At 39.5% G+C, this 17,494-nt stretch overlaps 1 protein-coding gene across 3 annotated transcripts in view; it reads left to right on the forward strand.

Annotated features, from left to right (window-relative positions):
- LRRC8A (leucine rich repeat containing 8 VRAC subunit A) overlaps nt 1-17,229 on the forward strand; it is a 53,383-nt gene extending 36,154 nt beyond the window's left edge. For all 3 annotated transcript variants that reach the window (XM_072430668.1, XM_072430666.1, XM_072430667.1), the window contains one exon: nt 1,120-17,229. In XM_072430668.1, the coding sequence (XP_072286769.1) occupies nt 1,120-1,395 (276 nt within the window). In that variant the 3' untranslated portion in view covers nt 1,396-17,229. The remainder of the gene's footprint in view (nt 1-1,119) is intronic.
- Nucleotides 17,230-17,494: the final 265 nt, after the last annotated feature.

Genomic DNA, 17,494 nt, shown 5'->3' on the forward strand with positions numbered 1-17,494 from the left:
GTACTTACTGCTTTTCAAAAATACATTTATTGTTGTAATAATAATAACATTGCTGCCCTAATGTGTGACTATATTTTTATTAGCTGTTCATAGCCTTATGGCTTATCCACTTGCTACGCTTCATGTTAGGTTTACATAAGAACGCAGGTGATGATCTGCTTCTTAATGTTATCCTCCAATACCAGAAAATGTTCACATGTTGCTGGCATGCTTGGTGTGGATACCATATTAGTGAACCACAAATCAGAAACCTCAAATAATTAGGCAGCTATGGAAATGGCAGCATCTGTATTTCTTTTATGACTGGTTCTCTTGAAGTGGGTGTTTTGTATTCTTCTTATTAATATTATTATTATTATTAATAAACAGCATTTATATAGCGCCAACATATTACGCAGCGCTGTATATTAAATAGGGATTGCAAATGACAGACTAAAACAGACAGTGATACAGGAGGAGAGGACCCTGTCCCGAAGAGCTTACAATCTAGTAGGTGGGGGAATTTCACACACAATAGGATGGGAGATATGTAGTGGTGGGAAGTAGTGGTGGTTTCAAATGACAGAAGAAGACAGGTAGGCAAGTTTGAAAAAATGGGTTTTGAGCGCTCTTTTAAATGAGCAGAAAGTAGGAGCAAGCCGAATAGGACGAGGAAGACCATTCCAGAGAGTCGGGGCAGCTCTAGAGAAGTCTTGTATCCGTGGGTGTGATGAGGTTATGAGTGAGGAAGTCATTAGTAGGTCATTGGAGGAGCGGAGAGAGCGGCAGGGGGAGTATTTTTTAACCATGTCAGAAATGTATGTGGGACAATAACTGTGTAGGGATTTGAAGGCAAAGCACAGGAGCTTGAATTTGATTCTAAGGTGAAATGGAAGCCAATGGAGAGAACTACAAAGAGATGCAGCAGAAGAGGAGCGGAGGGAAGGATGGATGAGTCTGGCTGCAGAATTCATGATAGATTGTAGAGGAGAGAGTTGGGTTAGTGGAATACCGGCGAGAAGGATGTTACGGTAGTCCAGACGGGAGATGATAAGAACATGTACAAGAAGTTTGGTGGTCTCGGGACAGGTAGGGGCGGATTTTCTTATTATCTATGCTAACTTCTTGACTTTTCCACAGATTGAGAACCTCCCTCCAGAGCTGTTCCAGTGCAAAAAATTGCGTACCCTCAACCTCGGGAACAATGTTCTGCAGTCTCTGCCTTCCAGAGTGGGTGAGCTCACTAACTTGACCCAGATGGAACTGCGTGGCAACAGACTGGAATGTCTACCAGTAGAGTTAGGAGACTGCCACCTCCTGAAACGCAGTGGACTTGTGGTGGAAGAGGACTTGTTTAATACTCTGCCTTTGGAGGTTAAGGAGAAATTAATAAGGGCAGATAAGGAACAAGTCTGAGGGAGATTTTAGACTAAAGAAAGAACTCCTGATGGTCCCATGTCATTGCCAGTAACTGGCCTAACATTTAACATTAGCAGAAACTGCAAAGTCACCTAAAGGGCTCTAACTTCAATTCTTTTTTCAGATGAATATAGCAAACTGTTTGTTATGACACGTTACAATGAGCATCAAACAAAACAATCTGAATCGTGTTACTACTACTACTACTCGTGTTATTACTCCTGTCTGTATTAATGCCATTGCATAGAGCCTGTGTTCCTAGATAGTGCAGCCCTTCCCTTTCCTTTTTGTATACAAACTTTCTTTAAAGGCTTCAAGACTTCATTCCAATCAAGGCATGCATGTAATTAGCAGGAAAATGCTGTGAAGAAAATGGTTAGGGTGTTTTTTCGTCTTTCTGTTTTTTGCTTTTCAAAGCGCCTCCTTTACAGCACAGTCTAGTTCTGTGCTCCACCTTATGGTTAACCAGTTATGATTTAGAATCCTAAAACATCACTGTGAGACTTCATTTTCTATTACCTAACCTTTAAAGCTGTCAGATCCAAAATGAGGGAAATGAGACTTGTAGATGTGGGAAAGCCTAAATACAGAATGCAGCTCCAGCTAAAACTGCTTCAGGTGTAAAATAGGGTGAGACAACCTCAAATACAGCAGTTGAATCATTTTAGTAACTAAACTTATGCTAATTATATAGAAAGTGGCCAGAATATTTTATGACGTAGTGAAGTAGCCAAATACCTAATACCGCTCAGTGGGTTAAAGGTCTTTGTAAGCAGGCTTTAGTCTGTGTTGATGGGAACAGTTTAAAACACATTCTTGGACTGGTTAATATGACCTGCAGTTTACCTGCTTCAAAGCAGCTTCTGTATGCCTACATTGTTGTATGGAAATGCAAAACCAATTAAACACAAAAGCCTGTCAACACCATCCCTAAACCTATTATGGTCTGCAAAAAAGGACCAAGGGGGGCATATATGTCTTGGCAAACCACCAGTTTAACGTGCATGGTTTAGAACCATTGTAAGGTTTATGTATTTGTCTGTGTAATTAGTAGGATCATTACTTTTGCTATCCTGATGACAACTGTCACTTCAAAAGGTTACACAGATAGCAGTAAAAACCTAGCAGATACCTTATCTATGCCCTTCTCTACTAAAAATAGGAAAATAATATAATGTGTCACTAAAACATAATTGAGGGATGCTCTCTCTAGTGATACAAGAAGTTATTTTTACACACTTTAAAAAAATCTATTTTAGCATTGACCTTCCAAAATAATAATGCATAATGAAAGGAAAGAAACAGCATAGTTTCACCAATCTAGAGGAAAACTCTTAAGTTTTCTCTGTAAAAATGAATGGTGCTTTTTGTTCTTTGCTTTTTATTTTCTCACTTTAACACACTAACTTTTTTTTGTGTTTGCATCACAAGTAATGAAAGACACACATCTCTTCACAGCTTTTTATAATATTTACCCACATTCCTATATTTGATCAGTAATGTGTACCATTGTGCCAAACTAAGTGACAGAATGAACCCACTGAGCCGGGGTAACCTTGTTGAGGTTCGGTTATATCAGAGTTACATTTTCCATGAAACAGATCAGTGTGAAGTCCTAATAGCAATCCATGGAGAAAAAAAAATGTGTAAAAGTTTTTCTGTTTTTCTGTTGGCAGGGGCATGTTGTCTACAACGGTTTTGCCTCCCATGTGAAATCAGCATACAGGACTTAGACTATATTGTGTCTGGAGCTGCATTTTCCTACACTGTGACTCAGAGCCTTGACTCTGGACACAGCCTTCTGCTAAACCACACTCCTCCTCCAAGGGAGGCTTATCAATATCAAGACAAAAAACACCTTGCATTTTCATAAAATACTCTTTTGTTTTATCACTCCTCTCTCCTGCACCAGATAAGACAGGAGGAAATTTGAGTTATGAACCTTTTTCGTTTCATGTTTTCCAAAAAACAGAAATAGCAATATTCTTACTCCAGGAAATGAAATAATAAATAATATTTTAGCATTTTTTTTTCTAGCAAACCATATTTATAACCTATACCTAGAGTAATATATTGGCTGCTATGGCGGACATCTCCTAAAAATGCAAATTGTCTAGCTGTCATGCTGATCTAATGGTTTTACATTACAGCTAAACTTTCAGTGTTGAACAAGCAAAAGGTTTTCAAAGTAATGGGACTTGGTTTCCCTAAAATGGTTAAAAAAAATTCTGTGTTCTGTCAGCAATCTGCAAAGAATGACTCTCTAGGTAAAGCTGTGATCTCTTTTCTGAGGTTTTACACACTCCCCGATGAGTCAAAGTTAAAGCTCTGGAATCAGGGAACATGAGCTTTGCTGATTGCAAAACTTATAGTTCTATTAAGCAGGATGTGTGTCATACCTCTACTGAGAGACCAAGGATCCTTAAAAATCAAGCAGGCAGGGGACAGTTTTTTTTTTTTGTTTTTTTTAACTTACGCTATGGCTGCTTTGTCATCCAAAACAAAAAAATATTTAGCCAATTTAAGATGAAAGTTTCAGAGCTTCGCAAAACAATATGCAAACGCTGAAGTAAGAATACCATAACTGGTTACTTGTTCTAGTTCAATACCTGAAAAAAAAATAAAAACCTTGCTGCCAGTAATCTGCCATTTTTAGGAGGTCAGCAGTGGCAACTTACATATTTTTTTCATCAGAGGTTTGTTTTTTACTCGGGCTCCCTTATGTAGAGCATCTAAAAGACTAGTTGTTCCGGCAATAAATCAATAAACTGGTTGCTGGTTGAGCAGATAGTCTTAATGGAGAATAGATTTATACGTCACTGAGGTTTTTATGCATGTGTCGCAGATATTTCTTGCATTGAACTTTATTAGTGGATCAAATGTCTTTGTTAAGACATTTTACTGTTATCTAAACTGCTATGACCATTTTGTGGATTTCTATTTAAAAGGATGATGTAGAGAAATGAATGTCTCACTACATAAATTTCAAATTCTTTTTTTAGATTTTTAATTTAACTAATTTTGATGTTTGCAGTTCCTCGGAAGATTGCAGCCTTTTTTGTTTTTTTGCTTCAATTTCTTTATTAGTTTTTATTTTAATCATACAAATAAGCCAATATATACCCTGTTTCCCCTATAATAAGGCACTGTCTTATATTTTTTGAAATGCCAAAATATGCCCTAGGTCTTATTTTCAGGGGGATGTCTTATTTTTCCATGAAGAAGACTACAGTACACATTTATTGTTGAAAATCACTCATGTGCCATTGATTGTCTCCTTTCTGATCACTCATGTACCATTGATTGTCCCATTTCTGATCACTCATGTGCCATTGATTGTCCCCTTTCTGATCACTCATGTGCCGTTGATTGTCCCATTTCTGATCACTCATGTGCCATTGATTGTCCCCTTTCTGATCACTACCGTATGTGCCATTGATTGTCTGCTTCTGATCACTGACTCACTTTTTTTTTGGCTTCTACGGCCGGGTAACAGACTCTGTTAGGGCAGGGATCAGCAGCTTGCTTGTCCTTTGAAGTTACTTTCAGTTTCACACTGCACTGCAGCCAGCATCGAGGAGTCACACAGAGGCACACAGTATCAGGTATTGGAGGGTGTCTTATTTGCGGGGGGTGCTTTATTTTAATTGTTTGAGCAAAAATCGGGGGGTGGCTTATTTGATGGGGATGCCTTATCATCGGGGAAACACGGTATATAATGTCATATATTGTTCATATTCCAACAGATTCTAACAGAACAGTATAATCTCTATACAACACAATCTTGAAATTTCTTTAATTATATATGTCTATCCTGACTTCTAGTATTTCTCCATACTGCTTAATCTCTCTCTTTTATTAAAATTAGTATCTCATTACACAGTATATACTCCTAATTGGTTCATCTTTGTATTTCAACTGTTTCCCCACTCTCCCCCATATATTCCTCAGTGACAATTATCTACTATAACCATTTACTTATTATCTCACCCAAAACAAACGTGTATGTAATTTATAAATAGGAGGAGAAAAAAGCATTAGTACCTTTCTCTCCGATACAACATATTTATACGGACACTTTTTCTATTTAGTGATTCCATCCTAAAAGGAAAAGAAAAAAAAAACCCTGTGACCTGTGAGTCCTCACTCAAATCATATTTAAATTAGTGTAAACTTGCAGACTTTTACTGTCAGTTATAAATTGATGGCACTTTGTGGCGTCTCCTATGTTAGTCCTCATTTTAATTTCGAGACCCAGGCTTTAGGCTTAAGTTTGCTCAAGGTTCATAATAATCCATGCCCACTTTCTGAAACTGAAATAACTTCTGATTCTGACTTCTACATTTAGATGACTTGCAAGAGGTAAAGTTCATTCTTTACCTGGGGAAAAGTAACACAAATATCTGCAGGTTTCACAAAGTACTGTTCTACAAATGTATCACATTGTCACATTTTCAGGAAGCCTAAATGATGATAAGGGAAGCATGATACCACCCTAATTAAATCAGTCAGTGATAATCCAGGGTCTTTGGCCTTCTTTGTAAAATGGGACTGTATGCCATCTTCTGGTTATATAAAAAAATGACAGTAACATGTTCCTTTGAGGCTGGCTAGTGTTTTGCAAGCCTTATCAATTTACAAGTAGCCTATTATAATCAGGATGTGTAGGAGGTATGAGGACCATAGTGTTAAGCTACGTACACACTTCCAATTATTATCGTTGGAAAACGAACGACGAACGATCCTGCACGATATCTACGAACGATCGTATAGCACCGATCCTGCACATAGAGATAACGACACAATCGTTCGTAGATATTGTACACACAATAGATACGATCGTTTGAGCGATAGAGGAACTATGTGCACGACAGGAAAGTGAACGAACGTTCGTTCATTACGCATGCTCAGCCCATGGACGATCAACGAACGACCGTACACACGAACGATGTTCAACGATCGTCATCCGATCCGCCGGTCCGGTCGTTGGTTTCCAATGAGTTTCCTCGTTCGTCGGCGTCGTTGGTTACTTTTTTACGAACGATTTTTTTGCCCAATCGATCGTTCGTCGTTCGATTGGAACGATAAAAATTGGAAGTGTGTACGCACCTTTAGTCATTAACCACTTTTGCAGCACTGATAACATTGGTGAGTTTCTGCATAAGTTACTTAAACCCATGGCAAACTAATCAACTGTGCATTTTGGTGTTTTGGTTAGGAAATGCTGATAGGTTGGCTTTGCCTGACTACTCTAGTGTTAACTTTACCCCCTTTTTTTCCCCCTTCTCTGTTGGATTTTGTACCCATTTTGGGTGAGATTAATTATGTTGGTTAATCTGTGGTGAAATCAAATTTGGTGGTGAAATCAAATTTGTCTCATCTGCTTAAACAGGAAATACATTCAGCTATGAACTTAAAGAATTTTGTGCTGAGTTTTTGAAGGCTTGTATTGACCAATGTGATAAAGAAGAATTAGCTAGTCTTTATACGGCGATCTTAAATTTGTTTCAATTTCTGAAGCTGCAGTTTTACTTTTTGCTGAAATTTTGTTTGCATTAGTGAAAGCATGTTATCTACCCTGGGGTTCCCAGCACTGTCCCTTTTGGCTGCCATACAAGGATACGTATACATGGGCCAGTGTTATCCTACAAAGAGTGACCTTGGTTCTCATACGCAAAATAATTTACATCTACAAGCTTTTAGTTTTAAAATAGAATATTTTTTGGGCCAATTATGTATTTAGTTTTTGCTTTTAAGCTTTGAAATGTGTATTTTGAATGTATTTAAATTGTGTAAAATATTACTCATTAACATTTTGACCCTTTCTGCTGCACTGCATTTTTTTTACTTGCACATATGTTGAAATTCACATTTTAGGTCTGACGATTACATAAAACCTCCACAAATTCATATATTTTCTGAAAGCAGAGTCTCTGCAGAATAAAATGGTTATTTGCCTAAAGTTAACTTTATTTCTATTTTAAGGGGGAATGTTGTGGTGAGGAAGCAGGCACTTCTTAAGCTACAGCTATGTGTAGGTAACTTTACAACAATTCTGATCACGGCTAGCTGATAGCCCTTTGTCAGCTGCAGCTAAATACACTCCAGATCGCAATAATTTCCAGGAGTTTGATTATTTGCAGACTAAACTTCTGTTGTAAAGCCAAGCTCATTGGCAACAAAAGGAGTTCCAAACAGCATGCTGGCGTTTTTGAGAACTCTACTGCCAGTAGAGCAGCAGAGTGAATGTGCCCACCACTGACTAGCTGTGTACAGGTAGTCCCCGGGTTACATACAAGATAAGGACTGTGGGTTTGTTCTTAAGTTGAGTTTGTATGTAAGTTGAAACAGGTACATTATTTAATAAATGCAATTAGGACAGATGTTTGTCTCAACATAACATAACATAACAGCATGGTGTCAGTTACTGTATACAATCCTCACTGTGAGTTAATCACAAAGCAAAAAAAAAAAACTTTATGGAGCCTCTACATTCATTACTTTCTGTAGCAAGCTGTGCTTTGATACACAAAAAGAAACAACTGCAGAGTTTGTCTTGTTCATTAAAGAGTTATAAGATGTTGCAGAAGAGCTCAGTCTCAGCTGTACTTAGCAAAAGATTTCTTCTGCAAGTCATGTGAGCCACACCCTCCCCCCTATCAAGCCTCCGTCCTGCACAAGAGCAAGCAGGGAAGGCCGTTTGTATCTAGGAGTCCTCTGTATGTCGGATGTCCTTAACTTGGGGGACTACCTGTAGTCTGATTTCCCTGCTGTTTTACAAAACAGCTGTAGAATCGGCCACTCGAATTGTCTGCTTTTGCTTGGAGTGTGTTAGCTGCTGAATATAAGAGATAGATATGATGTATGGTTTTTTATATTCACCCAACTTAAATAGAATACATTATTTTTATTTTTTAGTAAGGAAAAAATACTCAGGTAAGCTGAAATGTACAGCTACATAAATAGTATGTTCATTGTAGAGCTCAATGGCTGCCTTAAAGTGGACTTTACCTGCCAGTCCAAGAAAAAGATTTAGGTCGCCAAAAAGTTTTTGTGTCATAATGTAGGCATGTACATTATGAACATGTAGCTCTTACAGACAGAAATGCTAACAGTAAGGGTGAAACATCTATTAGAGAAATTTACATTTACATTCTATTTTTTTATAAAAACACTCACCTTCCCTAGCCCACTGGTGCGCTCATGCACAAGCCTAAGCAGAGAAGAAAAATGGCAAATGTAAGCAAACTTACAGACCATTCCTGGTTGCTTCACCTTTCCATAAGTATGAATCTGCGGAGGGAGAGGGTGGGTTAGGTAAAGTCAGGATTTGGTGGAGAAAAAAAAAAGAACTGGCACACCCAAGGAGAGTAAAATGTGCTTTCAGATTGATTAGTACCATCTGATTTCTGAACATGAATTGGTTGTGAAGTGCACATATGTTCTGGTAAATCACAATCAAAAGTGTTGCAGGTACAAAAAACTATGTACTTACAATTAACTTGGATTCCTTATGTAAAGGAACTATTATACTGCCAGCACATGTGAAGCTTGAATTGTAATTAGAGAACATTTTAGATGGTTACAAGGTATATAGTGGGCAAGCTCCTGGCTGGTACACCAGCCAGTGGGAGGGCACCAACCACATACCTAGAAACCATCCAAAATTTTCCCCAGCTGATATTTAAAATACACACATTTAAGACTGTATGGTAAACAAAGATATTTTTTTTTTTTTTTTTTTTTTTTTTTTACGTGCCAGCTATGTCCCTTATTATCAATAGATCAGTCAGTTAAGCTCAAAATTGCCATTGGATCTGCAGGCATTTGGTAGTTTGGAAAGACCAGTTGCTGAGCCCTATTAACACAAAGACCAGGTATGCCCTCCCGTTCTGGGCTCCTTGGTGTCACTCATTGAGAATCCATGTACCCTGTTTTCCTGAAAATAAATCCTAGCATGCTAGAGGGAAATATAAGCCCTACCCAGAAAGTAAGCCCTATCGACGACGAGTGCAAGCTCGTGGTACGCGGAGGGATACCAAGAGGACGAAGAGAGCAGGAGATTTTAAAAAGCACTGGAGCAAGGGGTCATGAAATCACAGGGTGGTTATGACCTACTCTAGTGTGACACTACAACTTTAATAAGAGGTTGGTGGACTCTCTTTTCAAAGGGTTGTTGCTAGTGTTTCATTTATTAGCAGCAATGCATATTTATTGATTGTTTTTGCTTTTACTGAGATTTATATTGATTTCTGTGTCTGCATGTTACTCCATGAGTCATATGTTAATTGTCAGCACATTTTCTTGTTATGTTGCACTTGTTTGCTTATGAAGCTGTGTTTTTTTTTGCAGTAATCATTTTTTGTCCATTCTTTTTTATGACTTCTTGTAAATACCAGAAAAAATATGTGATTTTGACAGGTCACAGGTAACACAGAGGTATCTTTCTATAGATTTTTTTGTACATTAGAAAAATAAGACATCCCCTGAAAATAAGCCATAATGAGATTTTCAGAGGTAAAATTAATATAAGGCCCTGTCTTATTTTCGGAACACGTTACAAGAGTTCTGATTGGAAGCCAAGGATAGTTTTAGGAAACTCTGCTAGAATCCTTGTGCCTGTGCAATCAAGACCAAAGAATTGATCAGCTAAATCTATAGCTACCATGTCTTCCATGTGCTGCAGATTATCTTGAGCAGCCTAGCTATTATTTTAATTGTGTTATAACATGATATTTTTTATGTTGGGGAGGTCACCTGGTTACTTTAAGATGCCCGTATCAGGTGGCATTTTGTCTTCACTAATGAATTTGTGCGCTACATCCCTGACTCATTTGAAGGAAAAATGTACAATGCTTAAGCACCTGCTTTGCTTTCTATCAATAATAAACATCATGTTAAAAATTGTTAGTTTTTTTTAATGGTGTCCTAGTTTTATGTTTTTGAAGCCTTTTTATACATAAATTCAACCTTGTAAAAAAATAGTGTGTCAGGGAGTTTTTACTTCCCTAAAACATCTTTTTAATCCTTGGAGCCTTAAAGCAATTGTCAGCTCGTGTAAAAACCTGTCGAACTGTCAGGTGCAGGATCTGAAGGAAAATCTTTCCTATTGGAGAGACAAAAGGTTCTGACCGGTACACTAGTTTTGTTAAAACTGCTTTGTAATAGAGATTCCCTTTCATTTTCTTGTTTACATGGAGATGTTTATTGGCAGGTTCCCAACTGCTATTGGACTTTCCGCTGGTATTTCTGTACATCACTGGTACAGAATGCCTCCAGGTTGTAAATTGCATTATTATTTTTTCATTACAGGGACTGCAGAATAAATTGTACATTTTTAATATTAAACTAATAGGTGTAGGTGGTGGTATGTATTAGTAAGTGTTCTTCAGAGAACTAAGTATAAATTGTCAAGAATATTGAGGAAAGAAAGAAAAGCAGGGTTTTTAGCACAAGAAGCGAGAACTGTATTAATAATCATACAAATATACAAAGTAAATTAATTCAACATGTGCCACAATATTTTCCTGTGGTGCAGAGTGTACATATTAGGCTTAAGAAGGTCACAAATTACAACATACAATAAAATTGATTTGACAGGTTTAAGGTTGGACCACAATAAGATCTTGGGGACCACCACGTCTCAAATTGGCCCTATGGGGCACTAGACATGCTTCATCTCAACAAAAACAATTCATATACGTTACATTGCCATACAGTTTAATAACCAATTGGATCATATTGATGGTTGTACCCGATGCGTTTTGCCTCATTAGGCTTCCACAGGGGTGGTAGTTTGACAACATATGTTTAGCCCTTGTAGTACATGTATCTAAATCAATCAAAATTTGGTTGTTAATTCAATGTATTCCATATACATGTTCTAATATTACATAAATATTGACTATTTTCTAAGCAAAATTTTGGTCGCAAGATACTCTAATATCTATCAGTGTATAGTTAGATTATAAATAAATACATCTAATTAAATAGATCTATATTTTTAAAAGTCCTAGAATAATATTAGACATTATGTTATTGCCTACAAATTCATAAAAGTTCAATAATATAATATTAGTTTGTTAAGGCTCACATGATTCTTGTCAAGTGATATATTCCGCTTATTGCAAATGTTTAGAATGAAGAAAATCTCCCCAGCAGAGGAAACAATGTAGTAATAAATATGAAATGGCATTAAGTATCTAGAAGAAAAAAAAATTATATGGATATAAGATATGGATTAACCTTAAAGAGTAATACGTGTGTCTTGTAAATCCCAAAGCTTATTATGAGTGGTTTCAAGAGCTAAACATTATTAGGTATTACCTTTGTAGTAAGGTGCTAGCAAACTCCAGGTGTGCAGAGTAGTGGTTGTAGATACAAAGTATGGCAGCTGCTAGACAGACAGAATTGACAGAATTCCGAGTGCTTGTGCGTGTGCAGGGGAGCAGGAAGCTCAAGAGAACGCCGCTCCATATACAGGACGGCGTTCACAGGACCTCCCCCAGACCCCACGTGCACTTAGCCGGCGTCCATGGAAACCACAGGAGCCAGCAGGATGACGTAGAGCCCGAGGGGCGGCCCTCCAGCCCCCGTCATCCAGCAGAGAGGAGGAGGGGGATCTTCAGCTGATAAGACGGGGATATGCGTGGAGGCTGAACCCCACACTCAGGAAAGGTGGGGGGCATAGCTAGGGGGCACCCATTCAATGTTGAGTGCTCCCGTCCCTGCAAGCTGTCAAAATTGTTTTTAAACATCCAATATGGAAAACATACAGAAACAATATATTTTACAGAAGCAGTATATGTCTTGTAACATCACTGGTAAAACTTTACATTTACATTGAAACAGTATACATATATATTTTCGTTTTACATTTACGAACTAATACCCCCAACAAAACTGTTAGTATATACGATTGTGAGATATATAGCTAAGGTCTATATGTACGTTGTAGACAAGTATGTACATAATATGACGGGAAATAATTTGGGTGAGCTTATTATCTCATATTAAAACAATCACAAAAATGGTTTAAAGCTAAAAGTGTCATTTAAGCCAGGAAAGTAATTGGCCTTTAGGAGAAAAATCCACCTAGTTTCTGATTGTAAAAGTTTTTTATCGAAATCACCTGCCCTGGGGCTAGAAGGTACTTGCTCCAGGGCAGCAAAAGTGATGCAGTGTGTATCAAACTGATGTACTGTCCCGACATGATCACTAACAGGGGTAGTCATGTTCCCATTCTTAATCAAATACAGGTGTTCGTAAATACGTTTACCGTCTTTTGGTTTTCCCTACTTAAAACCTACCGCAAGAACAGGTGATTAAACAGATAATGCCTGGCAAATGACAATTCACGTGATAGTGATATTTGTGTATAGTGCCATTGGATAGTAGAGTGCTTGGTTCTCTAGGATCCAGTCACACTGGTTACAAGAGCCACACTTGAAAGTTCCACAGATCTTCCCATCTACATTTTTAATAACCTTACATTACAAAATTACTTGTTTATTTAATTTTTTATTTTTTTCAATGTAAATAGAGTTTTCTTTTGCAGGACTTTATCACCCTAATCTTTAATAAATAAAAAAAGTTGATGGTGGCGTGGCTTAGCGGGCACAGGAGATGGCTGTCTAGTTCCAGAGCACCATTGGCGCCGACTACCATCCACCAAATTCCGGCCATCTACTAGGATATCCGTGGGCAAAGCACACAGGGCTAAGGTGGGGAAGCTTCCCCCTAACCCAGCATTGCAGCTCCTCTCCAATCAGCCCTCTATTCGGGCTTATTTCGCGGATCCCTCGTCTGCCTCAAAGATGGCGCCATCTTCCCCTCCTCACACATGGCAGCAGGAGGAACCAGGATCCCCATCCATCGGATCCACACAAGGCATCTGCTACTTGCCACCAACGGCAGCAGGATCCTCCAGCCTCTTTCCTACTGCATCCAGGGATTCCAAGCTCCCTAACAGTGGGTCTGGTGAGTCCTGATGCTTTTTCTTAGGGCTCCTCTTCCCCTGATGTATCTCCTCACAGGGAACTGTCACGGTCCCCAACCTCGCAGACCACCCCATTGGGAGAGATGATTCCAGCGGCTTTCAGGCAAGGGGTATCTTTCCCCACCCACAGCACTCCAGCCCTGGGGTCTCCCACTCCTTGCCCACCCCTTTATGCCCCAGTGGTCTCCTCTCCAGCAGGAGCTTCAGTGTGTCCCAGCGCTACTGTTGTGAATGAACTCGCGGCTGCATACCCAAGGATGCCCCTTTATGGGTGAAAACACCTGTCTCCCATGGCAAGAGTACCTCCAGATTTTGCCCACCAAGGCGGATTTTCAGCAACTGGTCGCCAAAGTTCAGGCTACTTGCCACTCTGAAATTGGAGCCCTGTGCACCTATTTGCAGTCCCTGGCAGGTAGAGTGGTTGACTTAGATGAAAATGTCCAGCAAGCTAAAAGGGACATTGAGGCCTTCACGCACAACTCTCTGGAAGGTACTCAAAAATTCAGGGATCTCTACCGTCTCCTTGAGGACCTGGACAATAAAAGTCACAGGAATAATATCAGAGTTCAGGGTCTACCCGAGGCTACGTAGCATACAGATTTAAAGCTGGTTCTACAATTGTTCTTCAATTGTATATTGGGTTGCCCCTCCTCTCAGGAGATTAAAATCAACAGGGCCTCCAGACAACCTGGCAAAGCGTCCAGGCTGCAAGATGTTCTATGCCACCTGGTTGACGGAAGTGTGAAAGATGAGATTATGGCAATCGGAGTTCAGAAATTTGTGCAATCTTGAATTTGATGGTGCTTCTCTTCAGCTTTATCAAGATTTATTGTGGCATACCTTGCAGCAACATCGTCTATTGCAACCTCTCCTAACCGTGCTCAGGGACAATCGTATACCGTACAGATGGGGCTTTCTCTTAAGCCTTTCTGCTCGCCGTGATGAGAAAACATCTACGCTTTGTTACCAGGAGGACCTTTTAACCTTCTGCAGAAATCTGCAAATTATTCACTCTAAACTTCCAGGCTGGAAACTTGAGGACCCTCCATGCCCTCATTCTCCCCCGTGGCAGGCAGTTGCATCTAAGAGGAGATCCCAGCGCAGATTTCAGCACTCTCCATCACCATCTGAGCGCCTTTCTGAATCATGAAGCTGATATCCTTCCAGGTGACCAACTAGTCCTTACTGTGTGACTTATACTTATCCTTTATTTGACATGAGATGCTTATTTCTCTTGCTTATATGATGACTCATATTTGCCTTACTATTGTTTACTAAAACAGTTAATATTTTGCCTTTGCCTTAGGTAACAATCTAAGCTTGTTGTTACATGCTTGGCCCACATCCCAGTTCTGGGGGGGGGGGTCTTCCCGCTGCGTCTGGCTTAAGCTAGGCAGTTGGCCTTCCTCAGCACTGAAACATTGTAAGTGGTCGGCACTTACCAATACAATGATGATATGTTTCAGGATTTATGGTTCCTCTTTTGGGGCCCCCAGGGCCCTCTGCCCCTTGGGGAGGGTATGCTCGCCCACCAGGCTATATTGTTCCCTGGACCCCCATTGGGTGTGTTGGGGACCAGCTGGTGACAGACCCTCCTTGGTCGCTTACAAGCGACTGAAGGTTTGTTGATTAATTTTTTCTGTTTGGTTTTATTTAATGCTCCTCCCCCTTATGGGCTTTCCTAATCCCTCCCAGATCCCTGTTTTCTTTTTTGAGTGACATCCCACCATGTTATACCTTTTCCTGGATAGTGACCTGGCCAACCATACTTGGGCACCTTGCTTCACTAAAGGGGACTGCTGCCGCCTCCCAGGTCTCCAACGGTTACCATGTTTTACCTTGGCCTGGATAGTGACCTGGCCAACCATACTTGGCCACCTTGCTTTATTAAAGGGGACTGCTGCCGCCTCCCAGGTCTCCAACGGTTACTAGAATTTTGTCTTTTAGTGTTAAGGGTTAGAGAGTTTAAGCGATTGTCTCCAGTGGTCATTTTCCTACAAGAGACTCACTTTGATAATTCAGGTTCCTTTATCTTTATTTCTAAAATCTACCCTGAGGCTTACATGGCTAATTTGCCCTCCAAGAAAAGAGCAGGTGTGGCAATACTTCTGAAAGCCTCATTTAAACTCATATTATCCCACTCTGTTATTGAGCCAGAGGGTAGATTCCTTTTTTTACATGGGGCCCCACCGGTTGTTCCTATCACCCTGTGTAACCTATACGCTCCGAACGTGGGTCAAACCCACTTCCTTTCCAAAACATTGTCACTTTAGGGGAGTACACACCTTTCTAGAACATACCTTTCTGGTTGTAGGTGGGGATTTTAACTTAATATTCTCCCCAACGCAGGATAGACTCACCGTCTTCAAATCTTCCCCTTCTACACAATTGTTGCAACACTCTCTGGCCTTTAGACAACTGATTAGAAGGCTGTCTGTGTTTTCTTTCCTCTCTCCCTCCCTCCTCCCCCCTCCCCCTGGCTACAGTATCTGGCTCCTGGAACGCAAACCTCTCTCTGTGGGCTCCATGGATACCAGATATCCACCCTCCGCGTGCGTGACGTCATTTCTGGCCGTCGCAATATGTGAGGACGCCGTCCCACACTCAATTTACATTGGGGAGGGGGGGTAAAAAGGCAGGATTGAAATTTCACAACTTTACACACCTAGGTGTCACAGAGAATGGCGGTTCTTCTTACAATTTAAGTGCAAGTCCGTTTATGGATGGAATCACAGTGAGTACAGTGATGTTTTTTGGTACAATACTTGGTAGTAACATTGTATTATAATACCAATAGATCCTTGGTTTATCCTATTTGTTTGTGATATTCCTGGGGAACTTCAATACTTGGGGGACTTTGATATTGGAATGGCTATATGACTTTGGGTACTAATGTCAAATGTAATACTAAATGATTAAATAACATTCTTGGAAAGAAAATTCTCCCCCTCCCCCGTTTCCTGATGTGCTTTTAACATTGTGCATATGATATAATGTTTTTTCTATGAAGTGGTGAAGCTATAGTGTTTATAGCAAAAGGGAATAGTAGAGTTTTGGTGTTTCTAAATAAAAAGAATCCCTTGAATGATGTCCCATCTTGGGTTATAATGGGATAATAAAGTCATAGATACCTGAAACCAGCCGTGCAACTTCCAAAATAATGACATAGGACATATGGGGTTACACATATTTATATGGAAATATATATGGGTGTGTGTGTATATATATAATTTATATGCATATATACAGAGAATTTTGGACATCTCACCTATATACTTGTTTTTTTTTTTTTTATAGTGATTGAATCTAGTTTTTGGAGATAATTATTTATTATCACTCCATAATGGAGTGATCATTACATTAAAATCTGGGGAAGTACTGAATGTCATTGTGGAGAACATATGGGACACCGCCATCTCTGTGTGTTGTGCTTTTAATTCTGCCTCTTGCCTACCTTCATACCAAGAAAGTAAGCATCCTGTTGAATGCAACAACTTTTGATATGTAGAGAATAATTTGATTGTTTTGAAGAATTGATGTATATGATAGAGTTGTACTAATTGTATATTAAAGCTGTAATTATTGTGTTTTTTGTACATGTTGTAGTGCTGATACATCTACCACCTGTACCAATTACATCCCTGAGGAAGCGGACACAGTCTGCGAAACGCGTCAAATGATCTCATCATATGTAATGTGTACAATGTATCTAGCCCATGTATGCTATCAATGTTGATTAACTCTTCCTGAAACTTGGTATAAGGGAAGAGGCATGTATATTTTAACTGTTTCCTAATGAAAGAAATAAAAGGTATATGATAACTTACAAATCCGCTGCTGTTAAAGTCCCGTATCCTTCTTGTTTTTGTATTCTTTAACTGATTAGAAGGCACCAACTTTATCATAATTGGCAAATTCACTAACCCATGGGGAAACAGTTCTGCTTCTACTATCCCCATCACTGCACTCATACACCCATCGATTGACTCTTCACTAACCTGCCGCTGCCACGGAAAAATGTGACCTGGTCAGACCATGCCCCAATCACACTAGATGCTATCTTCTCCCCTACAACTGTTAGTTTGTCATTGGAGAATA

Source organism: Pyxicephalus adspersus, chromosome Z (assembly GCF_032062135.1).
Source record: "Pyxicephalus adspersus chromosome Z, UCB_Pads_2.0, whole genome shotgun sequence".
NCBI lineage: Eukaryota > Metazoa > Chordata > Amphibia > Anura > Pyxicephalidae > Pyxicephalus > Pyxicephalus adspersus.